Genomic DNA, 20,717 nt, shown 5'->3' on the forward strand with positions numbered 1-20,717 from the left:
GTTCCGGCTGGCTGGAGCCCAGAGGCGGGTGTGAGAGGCGGTCAGGTGCCGCCGCCAGGATCCGGAGATCCGGAGAAGCCGGAGTCACAGCGGGTAGGTAAACGAGCGCGGGGGATTGCGGGCAGAAACCTGACACTGTCCTCTGAGCTTGGCTTCTTCTTGAGCTCGCCTGCTTAGACCGTGCAGATCTGGGGCACCACGATTTCGACTTCAAGCAGTGTTTTCGGGTGCTGCTGACTCTGGACGTCTCCGTCGGGCGGTAGCCAGGTTATTTGGGACACCTCGCCATGGTTGGCCACCAGGTTACTGAACACGTACACTAGACTCCCGACCTTTTGCTGTGAGCGCCACGCATATGGAACCTGTTCTGAGCTTCTGTGGAGTGCCTGTCTCCTCTTCCCTCCCGGGCGTCTAGGACTTGAGGGTAAATGGAGATCTCCCCTGCTGATGACCTAGCTGTTTCTCAGGAGCTGTCAGTTTGGGTTCTTGGCCTACCCAAGCAGTAGCGCGTGACGCTGAACACACCCGCTTCTGAACACAATTTAGATGTGTAGGTTCCTTCTAAAGCGTTGGTGTTAAAGGGAATGGGGCCTTCGCTGCGAGGATCGCTCGCAGAGGACCTTCACACATCGCCCACTACTTTCATGAAAAGTGGGGTCCTCTACCTTTTCCAAATCCCTTACCCCTCTGACCCCTGTATATTATCACAGTGGAGGTCGGCTTAATCTCTAAAATTCCAAGAAGCCATTTGTGGTCCTGTGTCACACTGCTAAGATAACTTATGACCTCTAGTAGGGTTTACCCTATTATCTTTTGTTTTCCTGCAAATTCATTGGGAAATCAAGTGGTGTATAGGCTCTGGCACTGTTTATACCCATTTGGGCAACATAGATCCTTTAATCCTAACTTTAATCTACTGTACTTCAGTTCTCCTTTGGGGCTTGTCAGAAATTTTGCAGACAGAGTGCACTGATCTTTTGGAGAAGCTTGTACAAGTGTTTTTTAGTGTTGTAATGATAATTTAATGTTCTGACTGCTGTCTATTGTATCTTAGTTCTGATTTTGGTTGTATATTAACAGAAATGATGGTAGAGAAACTGTTATTTACTGTGCAACATTTTGTGCGTTCTAGATTGTTTTTATTGACCTTTGGAAGACGGGTGCTGGTATCCAGACAAATGTAGGTGTGAAATGACTCCACACTGGAAATCTTTTATGTCTTATTTGTTTTAAAACATGGGAACATTTTCTTTGAGGATATATCCTATCTGATTAATATGCTATTAATATCCTATTTGATACGTTAGTTTCTGTGGCACTCATTCCAGAAGAACCAAGTTTCTGAAGTCCTTAATAAATGCCTTTTAACAGTTAACCTATAGCTAGTTTAATCAGTGCCCAGTGCCTCAGCCCATTTTTCATTTGCACGCAGGACTGATGGACGCCGCTGGTCCCTGGCTTCCCTCCCCTCCTCTGGCTATGGGACAAACACGCCCAGCTCCACGGTGTCTTCATCCTGTTCCTCCCAGGAGAAGTTGCATCAGTTACCATACCAACCAACACCGGATGAATTACACTTCTTATCGAAACATTTTTGTACTACCGAGAGCATTGCCGCAGAGAACAGATGCAGGAACACGCCCATGCGCCCCCGTTCTCGAAGTCTGAGCCCCGGACGTGCTCCCGCCTGCTGTGACCGTGAAATAATTATGATGAACCACGTCTACAAAGAAAGGTTCCCGAAGGCTACAGCTCAGATGGAAGAACGCCTGAAGGAAATTATCACCAGCTACTCTCCTGACCACGTTCTTCCCCTCGCAGACGGAGTGCTGAGTTTCACTCACCATCAGATTATTGAACTGGCTCGAGATTGCTTGGATAAATCCCACCAGGGTCTTATCACCTCACGATACTTCCTTGAATTACAGCACAAATTAGATAAGTTGCTACAGGAGGCCCACGATCGTTCAGAAAGTGGCGAATTGGCTTTTATAAAACAGCTAGTCCGAAAGATCCTGATTGTTATTGCCCGCCCTGCTCGGTTACTAGAGTGCCTGGAATTTGATCCTGAAGAATTTTACTACCTATTAGAAGCAGCGGAGGGCCATGCAAAAGAAGGACAGGGTATTAAAACTGACATTCCCAGGTACATCATCAGCCAGCTGGGGCTCAATAAGGATCCTTTGGAAGAAATGGCTCAGTTGGGAAACTATAATAGCGGGACAGCAGAAACACCAGAACCAGATGAATCAGTGAGTTTAATCAGTTTGTTTAATTTACATATTTTTATTTAGAAAAAAATTTCACACTTGTCTGAGACGAGGTGACAAGAGTTTTGAGATGTGGAATTATATAAATTAGAGGTTATTATTATTTTTAACATCTGGTAAATTTGCTTATTGACTATAATTGCCGAACCTGACCTTATATTTTTGTTCAATTCAGTTATTCAGGAACCGATGATTCAAATTTTCTAACCACTTTTTAGGATTGCAAAAGATCATCAGACTTTAAATCAGAAAACCTAGATTGATGTACAGGTTCAGCATTTATTAAGTGAAGGCTGACAGGTTACCTGACTTTCTGAGCTGGTCTGGATTGTATTGATAAAAATACAGCTCACTTTACTTCATAGGATTGTCACAGTGATTGAGATAGTAAATGTGAAATCATGATATAAATGAAAATATTGTCATTTTACTCTGAAATATGGACATATGTAAGTGCAGAATACTGTTGCTTTGCATCGTTTCAGAATTTCATGTTTTATATTGTGTGCTCTTTATCTGAAAATATTATTATACACTTTACCGCGATGATCTTTGCCCTACTTTTGAATGCAATAAAAGCTAGCCAGGAATAGTTTGATACTGTAAAACATTGAGTTAGTCACCTTGATTGATAAGTAGATGACTGGAAAATGAGTATAGCTTTGCATTTGAGAGTTTAAGACTGGTCTTTTCTGGTCGTCATGTATTGTCACATAAGAATTTACAAGTGCAGAGGAAGCTGAAGCTTTCGGTGCTTACATATAGTTAAATAAAGGTTAGAAATAGCCTTATTTATATTAAGTAAGACACTTTATCATTTCACTGAAAACTACTGAACACAGTATTTAGAAGTAGAAGCAACCTCTCTGAACATATAGTTAGATTCTTATTTAACAGGAGAAAACTGAGGCCCAGAAACAATCAGTAATTGGCTTGCTTGAAGTCATACGGCTTAGGCAGTGCCGGTACCTGAACTGGAAATGAGATTCCCAAGTGTTCTTTCTGTTCTGCTAACTTGTCTTCAGGCATCTTTATACGGTTTGGTAATATTTACTGGTTTGCCTTAAAATGGTTTCTCTTATGTATTGCCCCGGCTGGTGTGCCTCAGCGGATTGAATTCCATCCAGTCTGCAAACCAAAAGGTTGCCTGTTCGATTCCCAGTCAGAGCACATGCCTGGGCTGCAGACCAGGTCCCTGGTTTGGGGTGTGCCAGAGGCACTGAACTATGTTTCTCCCCCTCTCTGCCTCCCTCCGCCCCCCCCTAAAAATAAATTAAATTTAAAAAATATTTCTCATATTTTAAAGAAATCTATATGTGTATATACATTCCTCCCCCCCCCACCCCCCTTTTAGCTGACTGAGTTGTAAATTCTATGAAAACAAAAATACTGTGCTTGGCAAGATTTGCAGTGGAATGTTAGAAAGAAAGAAAATTAGTTCTATTCTTCAGAACAGTTATTCTGAGTTGATGCTTAGTTACTATCAGGTATCGAGATGTCTTCTTTCTGGCAAGTGGAAAAGACAGGATCTTTGTAACATGTCTCAGTGAGTGAAGGTTGTTGCTACTAAGCATGAGGAAGCTGTATTAATTACTTTGCTCCTGCTAAAAAAATTTCTCCAAGCTGTTTGTAATTTCATCATTGTTATGTTAATTTTCTCTTAATCTGTGCAATCACTTCTGTAATTATTTCATTCTGGGTAAATAGACAATGTAGAAGAGTTAGTTCTCTGTCTTCTTGGGAACTCTTTTTGCTTCCATTGATTTTACAAAACCTGTTTAGTCTCTCTCCCCTTTCTTAGAGCCTGTAGTGCCAGGTACTTACTATCACTGCTGCTTTGCCCACACCCTCTTTGCAGGTCTCTCTCTCTCTCTCTCTCTCTCTCTCTCTCTCTCTCTCTGGTATGGAATAAACTCCAGATTAGAGAATCCAGACTAACCTCAGAAGCAAACTAGATGAATGGAAGTGATAATTTGTTGTTGTGTTGGTTAATACTGTGCTTTCACAAAGACTTGAAAATATTTGGTGGGGGGGGGCTAAACTTTTAAGAAGTTCATTGCTTCAAGAAACTTAATTGTCTAGAAAGCACCTTTGTATAGAGTGAACTGATATTATGTATTGTGTAAACCCTTATTATGAAAAGCTCATTTTAAAATATGCTCTTCAAGGTTTTGGAAATTTGAATAGGTGATAATTTTCTGTATCAGATAAAAGATGTTCTTAAAGCTTAAGGCATTTTTAAATTAAGCAAGAGCAACCGATTGAGTAATCCTATCCCAGCTGATGTAACTAATTGCTGTGGAGTTTGTCAGGAGTCTTCCAAAAGTACATATATTTTTTAGTAATGCTTTGTGATGTTTTCTCTTGTTCTTGAGGTTCATTAGTAACAATAACCGGGGTCTTTACACATTTTTCTGAAAGGACTGGGTAGGTAGTGATAAGAGTCAAGAAGGCTATGAAGCGAAATTGCCTTGGTTCAAATTCCAGCTCTACTGCTGCGCAACCGTTGGGCTAATTACTTAGCCTCTTGCTGTCTCCATTTCCTCCTTGACAATGTAGTCAGTGTTTTTGTTGTTAGGGTTAAGTGAATAGATTTACATTAAGCATTTAGAATAGTGCCTGGCATACAGCTAACCATGATTACCATCATTGTCGTCATCCTGTGGCCTGCTGAGCAGTTGCTATGAACTCTTTCCCAACCCTGTTTTGAAAGCACATCTTTTTGTCGCTGCTTACTTGGTTATTGTTTGGTATTATTAATGAGATCTCGGTAAATAGATGTATTTATATACACAATTTTATTTTGTGGATTTTTACATGTGGGATTCTTAACAAAATGAGTCATTCTTATAGGTCATTTTCTTAACCTTTTTGTATTATTGTCAATAGTTCACATTATAGGGATCCAGAATGAGTCACCCCAAGGTGTGCCTTTGTGGTATGAAGGTTATTTTGAGCTGAAGTGAACTGAGACCCCTGCAGGATAGAGAAACTCCTGCCTCTCCTCCCCCAACTACCTCTAGAAGAACTTGAATTAGAGGCCTTGCCCACAATAAGAGATTATCAGACATAACCTCCTTTGACCTGTCTGTATGGCAGGGCAAACTACTGCTTACGGAACAACTGCTCTAATCGTCTGGCAGTGACACTCAAGCCTCAAGGTGCCCGTCTCATCCTAAGCTCGCAATGACGTATATACGGCATTTTCCCTTTCTGTCTCTGGATCCCTCGTGTGCGCGGGAACTCTGTGATGTAGTTGGGCTTCCCGTGCCTGGGGAGTTAAATTTGATTTTCTCTCGTCAATCTGTCTCATTGATTTGATTCCTCAGCCAGCCAAAAGGAACCGGAGGAAGGAAGGATTTTTTCCCTTTCCCCACAGCATTATCTGGGTAAGCCATAACACGGAATTTGAGAATTAAAATCGGGGGATTTGCTGTTTAGGGATGTGTTCTAGTGCTTACGTCTTTGCATGGAAAGATCCGATCCTTTTGCATTGACATCTGTTCATTCATCCAATCATTGAACAAAATACCTGTGTCCTAGGTTCTGGGGAAAACAATGAAAACAAAGGCAAACAGATACTTTTGTCGAAAGCCTGATAGAGAAAAACATAAACACAGAAGTGAAAGAATAAACACAGCATAACAAATGTTAAAAAGGAAACAACAAAGGGTCTGAGAGAGAATGAATGTGGATATCTGCCTGTTTGAGACTCTGGCATGGTACACCTGTAATACCGTGATACGAGGTTAGGTAGGAAACACATGTGTGGTTGAGGTTATGTAGTTTTCCAGGCTATGTAAATTAGTTTGAATTTTATCTGGGAGCAATAGGAAGTCATTCTCCAGTTTCAAGTAGGGAGTAATATGATTTATATGAAGTTCACTCTTGCTCATATGTGAAGGATGAATTGAAGGGGCAAGAATAGAAATGGAGACATGAAGATGGCCTGATCCAGATGGTAGCAAAAGTGGAGAGCCGTGAGTGGGTGGATGCTAAATATATTTGGAAGAGTACTGGGGCCTGAATTAGATGTGAGGAGTCAGGGATAGCTGTGCTTCTCTGTGTGGTATAACTGGGTGGATGGTTGTGCCAAGCACCGGGAGAGGGAGGGTTTGGGGAGGACTGGATGTGTTACCAGAAGAGGAAGAGGGATGAGGCTGGGTTTTAAAAAGAACATGTTAAATTTGAGATGCTTGGGAATCGTCCAGGTGGTACTTTATTAGGAATACTAATCTAGAGCTCAGGACCGGAAGTACAAATCCATGCTAGTATTTTAAACTATGGAACCAGATAAGTCACTTGGAGAAACCTGGCAATGGGTCAGGTCAGGTAAATGAGAGCCAGCAAAGGACACTGATAAATAAGTGTTTGAAGAAAGAATGATCAGAAAATCCAACACTAATAAAAAGTGGTTACAGCTACACAGATGAGGCAGAGGGGTGAGCGAGGTTTGTCATTTTTTTTAGGGGGCTGGGTATCAAGCATGTGATTTACTCAGAATTCTTTTAAGAAATGTTCAGCTCTGTCAGATGCTGCTCTGTGGTCTAGAAGACAGAATAAAGTCCAGTAAAGTTGAATTGGTGGATCTGACTGACCTCTTCTTTCCTCATTTTTGAGTCTGTTTCCTTCCAGAAACTTTGAAGTCTCCACATTGCAAAAGCTGTGTAATCAGGAGAGCATACAAGGTTCTCCTGCCCCTTGTAAGTTTTTAAGATCTAATTTTTAGGAGATTTTAGCGCTGCTTCTGTGGGTAGAGGAATTTCTTCAGTTTATACTAATTACAGATATCGCTAGAATCTCTGTACCTGCAAAACTCTATAATTTTTATAAATTTAAGTATCTGAATCAATCAGTAACCTTAGTAGCTGTTGGGAGGTGAAACATGCCCGCAGGCTCCCACCTCAAAGGCTTTGTACTTCTTTTCCTCTTTCCCTACAGTGCTCTTCCCCGTGTTTTTCCGTGGCTTTTCTCTAATGTTAAGTTCTCAGAGAAAGCTTCTTTTACCCACCTTGTGAAAAATTGTGCACGATCCACACGCATATACACACTCCCAAATTTCCTTACTTTTCACTGTAGCAGTTATCACTATTGAGTATTTTGCTGTGTAACAACTTAGCTCCAGAATTTCGTGATTTAAAAATTCATTTGATATTTCTCGTGATTCTGTGAGTTAGGTTGGGCAGTCCTGGTCCGGGCTAGCGTGGCTCTTTAGCTAGGCCGGTCTTGGCTGGGATGCCTTTGCTCCACATGGTCCCCTCTGCCTCAGCAGGTTAGCCGGGGCCTTTTTCACACGGGCCGGGGGTTCCAAAGAGCAGTCAGAGAAAACAGACAGGTCCCAGGGCAAGTGCTTTTCAAGCCTGTGCGCACAGAGCTGACTTCAGCGGAAGCTGATCTGCCATCTGTGACCACCCCCCCCTCCCCCCACCGTGCGCACAGGAACTCTGTGCTGTGCTTCTGGCCCCGAAGCTCCGGGGTATGTCTCCTACCGGCTCTGGCGCCAGAGCCTCTCAGCACCTGGTGGTTCCCCTTCCCATAGGTTAGTGTACTTCATGCTTCACTAATATGGGGAACAGTTTAGGCTGGAAATGTATACCCTCATAACCTACTAAGCCATTTTTGGGAGATTTATTGAGATTTTGAACACTTAAATTCTATCCTAACTTGGAGTTTTAATTTGTTGAATTCCCCAAGACTTAGAAAGTTCAAAAAGATTCAGAGAATTTATCTCATATGTTCTCATTCAAATAATGCATCTTCTTAGAACACATTCTTGAACTGCCACAAGCATGTGTTAGATACTGTCTGACTCTGAGTCAGATGATCTGATAGTCACTCTGATATTGCGCGTGGTGTTTGAGTTTTCTTTGGCTTTATGCTGTATCAAAGCCTCACTAGTCAAGATATGTTACTCTTCACTTATTTATTAAGTTTCCAGGAATAAATTGCAATTTCTTAATCTTAATAATTTTAGGAAAATCTACAGCTATTTTGGAGTAGTCTATGACCGAATTTACTAAATAATCCAGTTAAGGATACACACTTCTGAAAGCAAGAAAGGTATACTAATCAAGTTGGCTGCCTTATATGCTTTATATGGGAAAATCTGTTTTATTAGTTTTTTTGTATGTGAGAAAGTGGGATCATTTGGATAGATTATTTTCTGAAGTGGAAGTGTGCTCATTTTATTTTGCAACACAGTGGCTAAGAAAATTAGAATCAGTGGTTTCACTCATCTTACTTGCTTTTCCTTTTCATCTTGTTAAATTCCCCAGTAGCTCTTCTATTACTCAGGGAGTTGCTGTTTTCATTTTCTCCTTAAATGTTTCTGTGTTTCTTTGAAGAACTCACAATAATTTAGTTTCACAGTGTTTGCATTACAAATGCAGCTAATGTTTAAAATGAATGGATTATTATAGTCTTAGCACCGATGTACAGCCTACAAAGAACCTTTGTGAGCTGATTTTAGCAGTATTTTCTAAGGACTTCTGCCAGAAACAAACAAAAAAACCCATATATCTTAAGGTCAACCTTTTATTTTGAATGCTTCAGCTGTGTTTAAAATCTGCAAGTTTACAGCCTTTTAAAGCATTTCTTGTATCTAGATATGTCTTCACAATGAAAATTATATTGGATGTTTGAATTATGCTTTCCTGTTTCTACCTTCTCATCTCATCCACAGACCTATAGAGTTTATTTCAACAACTTAATTCTCAATACATGCTGTTAAAATTGATATTACAACACTTCCACTGCACAGTAAGCTCCGTTGGATATCAGGAAGATATTCTAGGTTCCTGTTTGAGGAGAGTTCAGTCCTTTTGGATTTATTCCCACGCACTATTCCATCATAGATTTCCAAAATTTATGCTTCTGCGTTCCACCGTGAAAAGTGGCTCTCCTTAAAAATTAGTACTTCCTCTTACCCTACCTAGCTGCATAGGTAGGCTAGAGCCCTTTACTCCATAATGATTTTTAACAAATTGTCCTTTTAGTACTTTTCAAAATGTTTAGATTGATGATAATTCATTTTTGTTATCCAACATAACAAAGTAAGATTTTTCTGATTCTTTGGCTGCTTCTCTGGAAACCAGTTTTGCAAGTTCATGTGTAGTATGTGGAAAACAAGTGTCTGTAAGTGACTACTCAGGGAAGAATTCACTATGATTATTTTGGGAAATTGTGACATTCGTGAAATGGGCTTGGAGAAACTAACATTAAGTGCCTGCTGTGTACCTGTCACTGTGCATGACAGTTATCTATAATTTCTCTTGAAGTAGAGAGACTAAATTACTGAGAATACTCCAAACCAACACACACACAAAAATTAAAGATGACATGAATATAGAAATGGGGATATTTTACAAATGAACTCAAATGCAAAGGCTTAAATTAGTTACTCAAGTCGTGCAGCTAATAAATACATGATGCTGGAAGGATTCTTTTAGCTCCAGTAAATAAAGCAACTTTCAGTTAAGGAGAATAGAATTAGAATAGGGTAGAATGCATTCGGCCTAGGGTGTGGAATACAGACAGGTGACATACCAAGTCCACGGGCTGCTTGCTCTGATATGACCTGAAGTCCATCAAGATGTATTGGCAGCTTTGGGGAACCAAGTTTTTCTGTTCCCCTATAAAATTGGTCCTTTTATGATGTTGAAAATGATAATGAGTAAGATTAACAGGGTATGTTAATGCTAGCCTGAGTAGTCACTGTTGTGATTTGAAGACACGGGCTGCAAAATACTTAGGGTATATCTGGGATAAAAGACGGTCTGGCTTACGCAGTTTAGTCCACTCAGGGCATCTGGATCTTGGTATAGATGCCACATTTTAGTGTCTGCTTCTCAGCTTTTTAGCTTGTAAATTTGAAGTAGTAAGTGTATATCTGAATGGACACCAGAGGATGGAATTATTCTAACCAAGTTCACAAACCAGAATACCAATTTATTACTATTACCAAGAAAAATATTACTGTACTGTGATCTGGTTCCCCTTGTTTATACTAATCAGTGTTGGATTAGTCTGCTAGGGCTACCATAACAATGCCATAGACTAGTTGACTTAAACAACAGACATTTATTTTCTCCCCGTTTCAGAGTCTGGACATATGAAATTGAGGAGCTGACAGGGTTGGGTTCTGATGAGGCCTCTCTTTCTGGCTTGCAGACAGCTGCTTTCTTGTGTCCTCACATGGACTTTCCTCTATGTGCTTGCAGAGAGAGAGGTGTCTGGTGTCTCTTTTCATCTTCTGGTGACACTGGTTCTATTGGATTAGGGCCCCACCCTTACGATCTCATTTAACCTTAACTACTCCAACTACAAATAAAGTAAACACATTGTTCAGGTAAAGATATGGTAGTACTGCCATGTTGTGTCTGTATGCAGTTTTATTTAGTCACGGGTGCAAAGCAGAATTATGTACAGTAGTCCCTCTCTATATGGCTGTTCACTTATCGTGGCCTCACTGTATTGCAGGATTTTTAAAAATATTATATTTATCGTGGATTTTTCACTGTATTGTGGGATTTTGCGGTACTGTATACATATGTTGTTAAAGTTATGTAGGTTTAAGAGTATAGAATGTGTTTAAGAACATAAGTAGTGTTTATAAAAGTGTGGAAAAGGTTAATAAGGGAGTGGGAAAGGTTAATAAGGGACTGGGAAAGCTTTATAGTGTGTGGGAAGGGTTTATAAAGCCTTAAAATATATATAAATACTAAAATAAGTGTAAGGTTCCTACTTCGTGGATTTTCACCTGTCCCGGGGGGATCTAGAATGTAATGCCCGTGATAAGTGAGGGAATACTGTAATGTATCACTGGATTTTATTTTGCTTTATTAGCTCCTCAAGAGTTATTGATCTATGAAATGGCAGAGAATGGAAAAAATTGTGACCAGAGACGTGTAGCAATGAACAAGGAACAATATAATGGAAAATTCACAGGTAAAGTATGGCAGTTTGGAGGGAGAAGATCTATGGGTTTAAATTATATGCTTTTCACTGGAATAAAATAGAAATATATCTATTATTTGTTATTTTTATAGTAAAGTAATATTCTATGTAATAATACAAGGTTCTTATATAAGATTAATTATATTTTGTTTACTCTTCAGAGTAAATTAAATTATGAGTCCGGGCCTATAAGGTGATTTTTTTTCACAGTGATAGTCGAGGCAGCCTGGCCACCGTCACATTTAGTATTCTAGGTACAAGATTATTATTGTTAATTTTATTGTATGAAAAGTATTTGGTGCCCAATTTCATGATGCTATTTTGTAACTTTAGAGATAGATTATAAATTTACTTATTACAGGAACCCTAAATTATATAATTATCAAAAAAGTCAGAATATGATTATTGTGGATTTATTTCAAAATCTTGAGACAAATTTATATTTTAACCAAATTTGAAATTTGTGGGGTAAATTGCAGTATGTTTGACTCTTATTCATACATATACCCTGAAAATTACAGAATTTATTTATATAGATGATTTAACAAAAATCTTTCCTTTGTATATTAAAGGAAAATGAAAGGTTTTCCTTTTCTGTTCATTGTAATGGATTTCCTTTTAACTTCTAGATTGTTTAGCATCTCAAACACATCACAAATTACACTCCAGTATGGTAATATTATTATAGCAGATATTTTCTTCTATTGGAAGAGGTGTAAGCTATCTGAAACAGTTGCCATATGTTTGCTTTGATCACTGAATGGCCTTGCAGAACACATTTTGTAGCACTGATCTGCCTTCTGGGTTACTTTGCCAATAAATTTTACATTGTTTCACTAGGCGTTTCAGGATTAAGAGATAGGCATCGTATATGTCACGGTCTCTCCCATTAGTAGCTTTTACATGTTTTTTTGTCTTTTCAACTAGCACATTTATATATGCTCCCCCTACTGCCTCACCCCCAGAAATTTAAAATTAATGTTTCTATGACATACTCTTCTTCTTTACCACAGGTTTTATTTTTTACTAAATATTTGCCAGAGGTTGTGCTATAACTGTACATGAAGACCTTGTTCTTTATTCAAGATGCTTAGTACTCCATTGTATGAGTATACCATACTAGAATCATCCCTCTGTCCTCTGTTGATAACATTTCAGTTGTTTATAATCTTTTGCTAGGACAAATAATGCCTCATTGAATAAGCTTGTACAAAACTTATTTCTCCTTACACCTAATCATTCTTAAAAATAGAATTATTGGATTACAGGGTACAGTAGGTCCCCTTATTTATGGGGGAAACATTCCAAGAGGATGCCTGAAACCATGGATAGTACCAAACCCTAAATATGCTGTTTTTCTTTCATGCATTCATATGCTTTATGGCTTCTCTTTGGCGTATCCGAATTATCAGCATCACTAGTCTTGTGCTTTGAAGCTATTATCAAGTTAAATAAGAATTACTTGAACACCAGCACTGTGGTAACTGCAGTAGTCCATCTGGTGACCGAGACAGCTACGAAGTGACTAGTGAGCAGGTAGCAGAGACAGCACGGTCAGCGCCAGATTTCATCGCATTACTCACAACAGTGCGCAATTTAAAACCTATGAATTGCTGATCTCTGGAATCAGACCAAGGCTGACCATGGGTACTGAAAATGGAACCATGTATAAGGTGGGGCTACTCTATGTGTATTGCAATTTTGATAGATGATGACAATAATAACTAACCTTAATTGTGCCCTTAACTAAGGGTCAAACTTCTGAGAGCTTTACTATATGAATTAATTTAATCTTTATCATGACCCTATAAAGTAAGTACTATTTTCGTCTTCATTTCAGAGAGAGATAACTGAGGCATAGACAGGTTAACCAACTTGCCCAAGGTCACAGGACTAGTTAAGCGCCAAGACCAGGATTTGGAACGAAGTAATTTGCCTTCACATTTTGAGCTCTAAATCACTTTGCTCTACGATATAAGCTAAATTGCACTCCGTAGAGGTGGGATAATGTAGTATTCCAGTAATGTACAAAAGAGAAACTTGTGTCCTAACAGTAAGATAATTGCATAAAAAATGTTAAGAGTTGTCCTAGTGTGAACCACATTGTTTTTTTGAGGTTCATATGCCGTCATTCAAATGTGGGATGGGAAAGTAGACGAATTATGAAAGTGATTGGAAAAAGCGAGCATTTTGTTTTAATTTCCGCACTAATGTTTTTCAGATCCCTCTTCAATGAATGAAAAGAAGAAGAGGGATCGGGAAGAAAGGCAGAATATTGTCCTGTGGAGACAGCCACTCATTACCTTGCAGTATTTTTCTCTGGAAATCCTAGTAATCTTGAAGGATGGACCTCAAAGTAAAGAGTCTTCCATAATCTTTTATATAACTCTTATTTACTAATTTTAGAAATCTTCAGCAAGCTCCTACTCCCTGCCACCTGCTTTATGAAATGGATTGAATTTAGAATGTTATGGGAATATATTTATTTTCCTTTCCCATAGTTTGCAGAAAAATAGGTTAAGGGAACATACTATTGACAGTTGACCGCTATCTCATGTTGAATCTTTATGCAAAACAGAATACTGAAAACGAGATTTTTTTTCTGGCTTTGCTTTAAGGAGGAAGACCTGTGTATATTGAATACACTGATTCTTTAGTAGGACAAGGTTCAGGATACGTGGCACTGTTACTGACAGTTTGAGCCAATGAGAAAAGACTGCCAAGAAAATGTGTTCTATCTTGAATTTAGTACTTGTAAGCCCTATTTCAGACATCATAAAGAGGAAGTGGAACTTTTACTTGCCTTATCATTTTTGACTTGCCTTTCCAAGTTATTATCTATAATATCTTGCATTTTTATTATACTTACAATTAATAAAACATTTTGTAACATTTTTCAGTTCATTTGATCTTTAAAGCAACTCCATAAAGAAGCTAAAACAAGTATATGATTATCATGATTTTTAAAACAAGAAACAGAATCAGACTGGTTAAGTGTCTTACTCCAAGTGCAGTATTTAAGGAACTTGGGATTCTGACCCAAGTCTTCTGACTTGAAGGCCAGTGCTCTCCAGTGTATTACAGTGCTTCTCCTAATTAGAAGTTTGGTGTAAATAAGATTAGTCTTTGGATAAGGGAATAAAATTGAGTTCTGTAGCCATGTATCTTCCCTGGACCCCTTCTATACCCCAAGAGACCATAGTGATTAAGGACAAAAGAGCTCATCCCAGAAAGAACTGATCCTGTAGCTGAGCTAAAAAAACCGAACTGCTTTGACAGGATATTGTTTTTGAGAATGATGAATCCTGAAAATGAAACTGAGCTATTTCATTAATTTTTTAAAATATGTTTTTAAGATTATGGCATCGTCAAAACACTGTGGTGTCTTGTTTACTGCTGCTCGCTGTGCTTATAGCTACGTATTATGTCGAAGGAGCACATCAGCAGGTAAGAGGTTCGGTAACTGCGTTTCTGTTCTTTTACCTTTCCGCATCCCAGCTTCAAAATGGGACTCCTGCGGATGTCATAGGGTTTCTACTCTTAATGTTTTTAGGCTTGATTTTGCTTTTTAAATTTATCTGAAAGTATTATTCCATAGATGTATTGAACGTTCCACATTAGCACACATTGGCACACAACCTGCCAAGTCTCTTAACCCACCTGCATTCCAGGTGCCTGCCTAAATTTAAGCACAGAGCAAGAATTATTTTTCTGTATAGGGCCTTTTGTTCTGGGGGCGGGGATGTGTGGAAGCAGTGACCAAGCTAATGCTTTGGTGGGTAAGTGGAGAAGGGCATGTCCCGATGAAGACCTGTTAGCCGTGGGTTTTAATCACGCTCACCTGTGATGGTAGCAAGACCACGAGCACACAAAGAGGTAGAGAGGGGGACTTCCGGCCAAGATGGAGGCTTAGACGCACATGCTCGGCTTCCCTCTACAACTAGAGAGGAATACAACTACTTTAAAACAAAAGATAACTAGAAATTCCAGAAAATAAAACTACACGGAAGCCCAACGTATGAAGTTATAAACCAGCGGCGCTCTTTGGGCAAGTAAGAGCAAAAGTGGGCGGTGCTGTTTGCGGCCGCACCAGGGACAGCGGGAGGGAGAGCAATCCCAGCGGCAGGGAGGACAATCCCGGCTGCAGTCAAACCCCGGCGGCTCGCGACCCCAACGCTGGAAGAAGCAGCCACCACATCGCCTCGAACAGTGAGGCCCAGGGGGCAGGAGGACAGATCCCCGGTCTCCTAGCGGAATAACTGTGTGAATCCATCTTGGACCCCCGCCCCCACACAAACCGCCACAGGGCTGCGAAATAGGTTGCGGATCGCCAGTGGACGCTGGGCAGTGACGACAAAGCGCCGGCGAGAAAGGTTGCGGATCGGCGCAGGTCGCTGGGTTGTGACGAGTACGCAGGCACTGCCCCCTATAGCCGGCCCAAGAAAACAAAACGCATCTGTCAAAATGAGGCAGACTACTATAGAAATCCCGGTGGCGCAGCTCACCAGGCAACAGATGAGGAATCTGACAGATGAACAAATAAGAAACCTGTCAGCGGCTCAGTTCAGGGCCATTGTTATCAGGTGGCTTACAGAATTCACAAAAGATCTGGAAAAAGATGAGAAAGAATCGAAAAACACGCATACTGAAAGGAACAAAACCACATACGAGACAGATGGTGAGGAAATAAAATCCAGAGTTCAAATCAACAAACCAGAACACAAAGAAGGAACAAACAGTCAACCAGTGCAGAGAGAAAAAACGGGAAGCAAGGAAAGTGATGAGAGGATCAGAAACCTCTGGGACAGCTATAAAAGGCCCAACATAAGAATCATTGGTTTGCCAGAGGGCGAAGAAGATGAACTAGAAATTGAAAAATTAAGTGAAAATATAATAAAGCAGAACTTCCCTAACTTGGGGAAGGAAACAGACTTACAGGTCCAGGAAGCACAGAGAGTTCCAAAACAACTGGACCCAGGGAGAACCACTCCAAGACACATTATAATCAAAATGTCAAAAGTTAAAGAGAGAATCTTAAAAGCAGCAAGAGAGAAGAAAAGAATCATGTACAAAGGGGTCCCAATTAGACTATCAGCTGACTTCTCAAGGGAGACCCTGCAGGCAAGAAGGGACTGGCAAGAAATATTCAAAGTAATGAAAATCCAAAACCTACAACCACGAATACTCTATCCAGCGAAATTGTCATTCAGAATAGAAGGGCAGAGAAGGTGTTTCCAGGGCAAAATAAAACTGAAAGAGCTCATTAGATCCAAACCACTGTTATATGAGATGTTAAAGGGACTGGTTTAGAAAAAGGAGGATCAAAACTATGAATACTAAAATGAAAACTGCATCACAAGAAACAACAACAGAAGCTAGGGAATTGAAACAAAGGCAAACTAAACAGGCAACAAGAGTGGATAAAGAACTATAGGTATGGGGAGCATATTGGGGGGAGGTCAGCAGGGAGGGGGAAGGGGGAGAGGGAGGGAGATGATATAGGAATTAAGGAGCATGGTAGGAGGGAATGGAATAGACAGAGGTTGAGAAGAACTATATGCACAACTAATGGACATGGTCTAAAAGGGGGGGGACAACTGGAGGGAGGGGGGCCACCGGGTGGAGGGGAGAAGAGGGAAGGGAAATTGGGACAAATGTAACATTATAATAAAAAAAACACATTAAAAAAAAAAATAGAGAGGGGAAGCCTCGTGCTCCCTCTGCATCTGAGCAGGACATGGTGGGGACCATGAACGTGAGGAATCGCAGTAGATCTGCAGCGAGTGTAACTGAGTGGGGTCTTCCAGCCTTGGTTTTTCTTCAGTACCTGGCAACTGGCCCTTGGGGATCAAGGGAATCATCCTAAACATAGTTACTCTATTTCACGCTGTGGAATGTCCTGAGTCAATAACGCCCTTTAAAAACATACCTTTTCTCCTTTTGTTGTGTTGCCAATCAGGTTTAAGTTGGGGTTTATTTTTCTCCTCTCTGAACAACATTCCGATATTTGCTGGTTCCCAACTTATTTGACTGGCATGTAGGGCTTTGGACTGACAAAAAGCTGTCCCATGAGTCCTTCATAATCAAAAATGGTCTCTTCTTTTTTGACAGATGTAGTATATTTAACAAATGCAGAAGGCTCTTTCATGAGAGCATTACAAGAGCATTTAAAGAGTGAACCCAAAGGGGAGAAAATTGGAACTGTTGTAACAATATAATCAATAAAAAACATTTAAAAAATAAAATAAAAAAAAGAGGAGAGAAAAAAAAAAAAAAGGAGAGAAAAGAGAAAATAAAATAAAATAAAGAGTGAACCCTAAGGGATTAGTAAATGAGAACTGTTAAAAAATACAGTTCCAGAAATTTCATATTAAGATTTTTATAATGTAGTTTTTGTTGAACTAAAATGAATATAATGAAGTGTAAGGTCACCATAACGATAAAATTTATTTAGGAAGCCTAATGTATTGTCACTTGTTTCTCTTATGTGTATTTAGTCAAGGTTCGGTGTTTGGGTTTTTGTTTGTTTGTTTTGTTTTTCCTTCTTATTTCCAAAATATTATTTAGAGAAATTTGGGGGTTAGAAGCTTAAGAATGCAAAATAAATTTGACTCTCCATTGTGTGTGTGAAATTATTAGTGACTTACATTTTCCAGGAGAAAACCAGAGGCTGAAAGAAATCCTCCTGTGCTATATCACAACAGCCACGCTCGACCCACTGGTGCCTGTAACTGTGGAAGGAAACAAGCACCTCGAGATGATCCCTCTGATATCAAGGCAGCTAACTTTTATCAGGTGGACTGGATTTTTTTCTTGTTTCTTTTTTTTTTCCTTTTTTTCCTGTTAACTACCAATTGAGTAAAATCATATTTTCAGAAGTAAAATATCTAGAAAAATAAATGTGACTGCTGTGTGGTATGTAAACAAGGGAAAGTTATTGACATGTACTTATTTGCTTACTCATTAATTGTTGATCTTTTCTGAATGAAGACTTTTTTTGTGTTATATTAAATGAAAAACTCTATAGCCCCCACCCAACCCCGCCCCGCTCACTTCTTCCTTTATAGCTTCTGGAAGAAAAAGGTTATGGAAAATTGGATTGTATCAATTTCCCAATATTTGCACTAATGCTAGTGTGGCATCAAGATGTTTAATAGACCCTGAAACAGACTGGTCACTGTGCCCTGTGTACTGGTACTTGTAATCTGTTATTGTCAACTGTAATCCGAGTGCCTAAAAGCTATTGATGATTCATAAATTTTGACCTTGTATCTCCCATGCATACCCTTCTCAATGAAAAACATGAAGGACAGAGGTCTTGTGCTATCCTCCACCAGAGGGAACAGCCGCCTCCCTTATCCCCCAGACAAAATACAGTGTCCTGGATAGATTTGTTCCGCCGTGGTTGTGAGACCTCTGCTGGACAGAATAGTTTCCATCCAAGCCTAGGGCGTTGGAGGCAACTCTGCCTTATGCACCAAATAAAGCTATTCCTGGAAAGAGAAGTGCAGTTATAATGGGAAGAGGAGGACGGGGAGATGACACAGCTCAAGCATCTGTTGGCTTTGAATATGAAGACTCTTGAGGTCAGAGGTTTATGTGCTCAGGGCCTGACAAAGTAGTGAAAGTACTAGGAAGTGGACCAAAGGAATCAGCTGTAAAAGCCCTGAATAGTGATATGCCCTTATATATGCTGTCATTGTCTCAGGGCGGAGGGCTAAAACCACATTATGCTCAACTTACGGGGCTTTTTGTTGTGGTTCCTGATGCTCCTTTGCAGATATTACTAATGCCTCAGGTGAGAAATTGGCCCTTTCCGTATTCAGAAACAAAAATGCTGTTGCCAGTGTTTGGGTTACTTTTTTTCCTTAATTTTATTTATTGATTTTAGAGGAGGAGGAATGTTGATTTGTTGTTCCACTTATTTGTGTATTAATTGATTATTTGCCTCTTGTGTGTCCTGACCGGAGATCAAACCTGCAACCTTGGCACATTGGGACAACACTAACTGAGCCACCTGGCCAGGGCCTGATGCTTGTTTTGATTGTTTTTAAAAAGTACAGGATAATGGCAAAGTAATTATTTAATTGAGCAGGCCTTAATTTTAAATACTTTTTATACCTAATATTCTTTTTCTTGAAAAATAAATTATGTGTTAATCAGTTCATGCCATCAATTCACATCAATTGGCTGAGGCAGAACTTGAAGTTAAAATTTGTAGAAAAGCAGGGTAATATTTGAGCCTAAATAATGACGTATTAGATATGATTAAAATTAGGAGTGTACCCATTACCTACAAATCTATTGTTTGTTTAGGCGTTTACCTTTCAGGTGTTTCTTATTGAAAAATGAAAAAAATAATTCTATTATCTGTTTTTCGGGTATAACCAGGCCCACCACCATGTCCAGTATTCTACCCAGGAAAACAAGAAATCACTTTCCCACCAGATGGCCTCTGGGTTTTGAGATTTCCTTAAACATATGTGACAGAGAGAGAGCCATGTTTGCCCCCGAAGGAAAACGTGCAGTTAATGAGTTACAGGGTGCTCCGTGGGATTCTTAAAGCAGTAACACAGTAAGTGTGTTCCAGCCAGTTCATTTCTAGACTTGAGCTGGTTTTTGTTTCTGGTGTATACGGAGTTATTGATTTGGTATGTGTATACAGTGTTTTCTTGAACCCACAGTGGGTTTTGTTTACAGAAGCTCAGTATTCGGACAATAATTGTTCTACTGTTCCGTGATAACATTGATATTTATTGTCAGTGGGGCTACAACTCTCTAATAAACATCGGTCATTCTAGAAAAGGACTTAAAATATATGGTTGATACCTCTGTTTTCTCTTGTGTCTGTGTCACTGTCCATAATAAAACATGTTTCTATCAAAACTAAATGTTGCATAATCATGTTGAGCCAAAACTTTGTTACTGCTAAAATTATGTTTTATCTGGGATTTTCCTTAAGATGCTGTTCCTGAAATTATCTTTTTTATTTATTTATTTATTTATTTTTTATTTTGGTTTTTCAATTACAGTTGTCCCCTTTCCCCCTAATTTCTCTCCCCCACCCAACCCACCCCCTCTCCCGCAAACATATCCCTCCCCGTTGTCCATGTCCATGAGTCTTTTATACGGGTTCTTTGACTAATCCCTTCCCTTACTTCATCCCCTTCTCTCCCTCTCCCCTCCCCCCTATTGACTGCTATTCTGCTCTTTGTTCTATTTAGTTCCTTTGTTTGTGTTGTTCTTCAGTTTCCTGTATTAGGTGATATCATATGGTATTTTTCTTTCTTTGCCTGGCTTATTTCACTAAGCATAATTCTCTCTAGTTCCATCCATGTTGTTGCAAATGGCAGGAGTTCCTTCTTTCTTTCTGCTGCATAGGACTCCATTGTGTAAATGTACCACAGTTTTTTGATCCACTCATCTACAGATGGGCACTTAGGTTGTTTCCAGCACTTAGCTATTGTAAACAGTGCTGCAATGAACATAGGA

The 20,717-nt window shown here is 39.6% G+C and overlaps 1 protein-coding gene across 7 annotated transcripts; it reads left to right on the forward strand.

The window, feature by feature from the left end:
- The first annotated feature begins 270 nt into the window (after positions 1-270).
- On the forward strand, positions 271-20,080 carry LOC149998629 (microtubule-associated serine/threonine-protein kinase 4-like). 7 transcript variants are annotated; one of them, XR_016514015.1, is made up of 7 exons: positions 271-424; positions 1,133-1,180; positions 11,115-11,216; positions 13,447-13,581; positions 14,582-14,672; positions 17,882-18,020; positions 19,617-20,080. XR_016514015.1 is itself a non-coding variant. In XM_090291241.1 (3 exons), exons 2-3 carry the CDS (start codon positions 1,644-1,646, stop codon positions 5,169-5,171), a joined length of 621 nt encoding a protein of 206 aa, XP_090147367.1. In that variant the 5' UTR covers positions 271-424; positions 1,433-1,643; the 3' UTR covers positions 5,172-5,224. The 7 variants fall into 7 exon arrangements, 1 of the variants encoding a protein (XP_090147367.1); XR_016514010.1 differs by lacking the exon at positions 1,133-1,180 and adding an exon at positions 1,433-2,252; XR_016514012.1 differs by lacking the exons at positions 271-424; positions 1,133-1,180 and adding exons at positions 5,284-5,659; positions 6,906-6,973.
- The last annotated feature ends 637 nt before the right edge of the window (positions 20,081-20,717 follow it).

Source organism: Furipterus horrens, unplaced genomic scaffold (assembly GCF_987537825.1).
Source record: "Furipterus horrens unplaced genomic scaffold, mFurHor1.1.pri manual_scaffold_11, whole genome shotgun sequence".
NCBI lineage: Eukaryota > Metazoa > Chordata > Mammalia > Chiroptera > Furipteridae > Furipterus > Furipterus horrens.

Coding starts and splice junctions, on each gene's coding strand:
- LOC149998629 (XM_090291241.1), top strand. CDS start 1,644: ATGCGCCCCCGTTCTCGAAGTCTGAGCCCCGGACGTGCTCCCGCCTGC.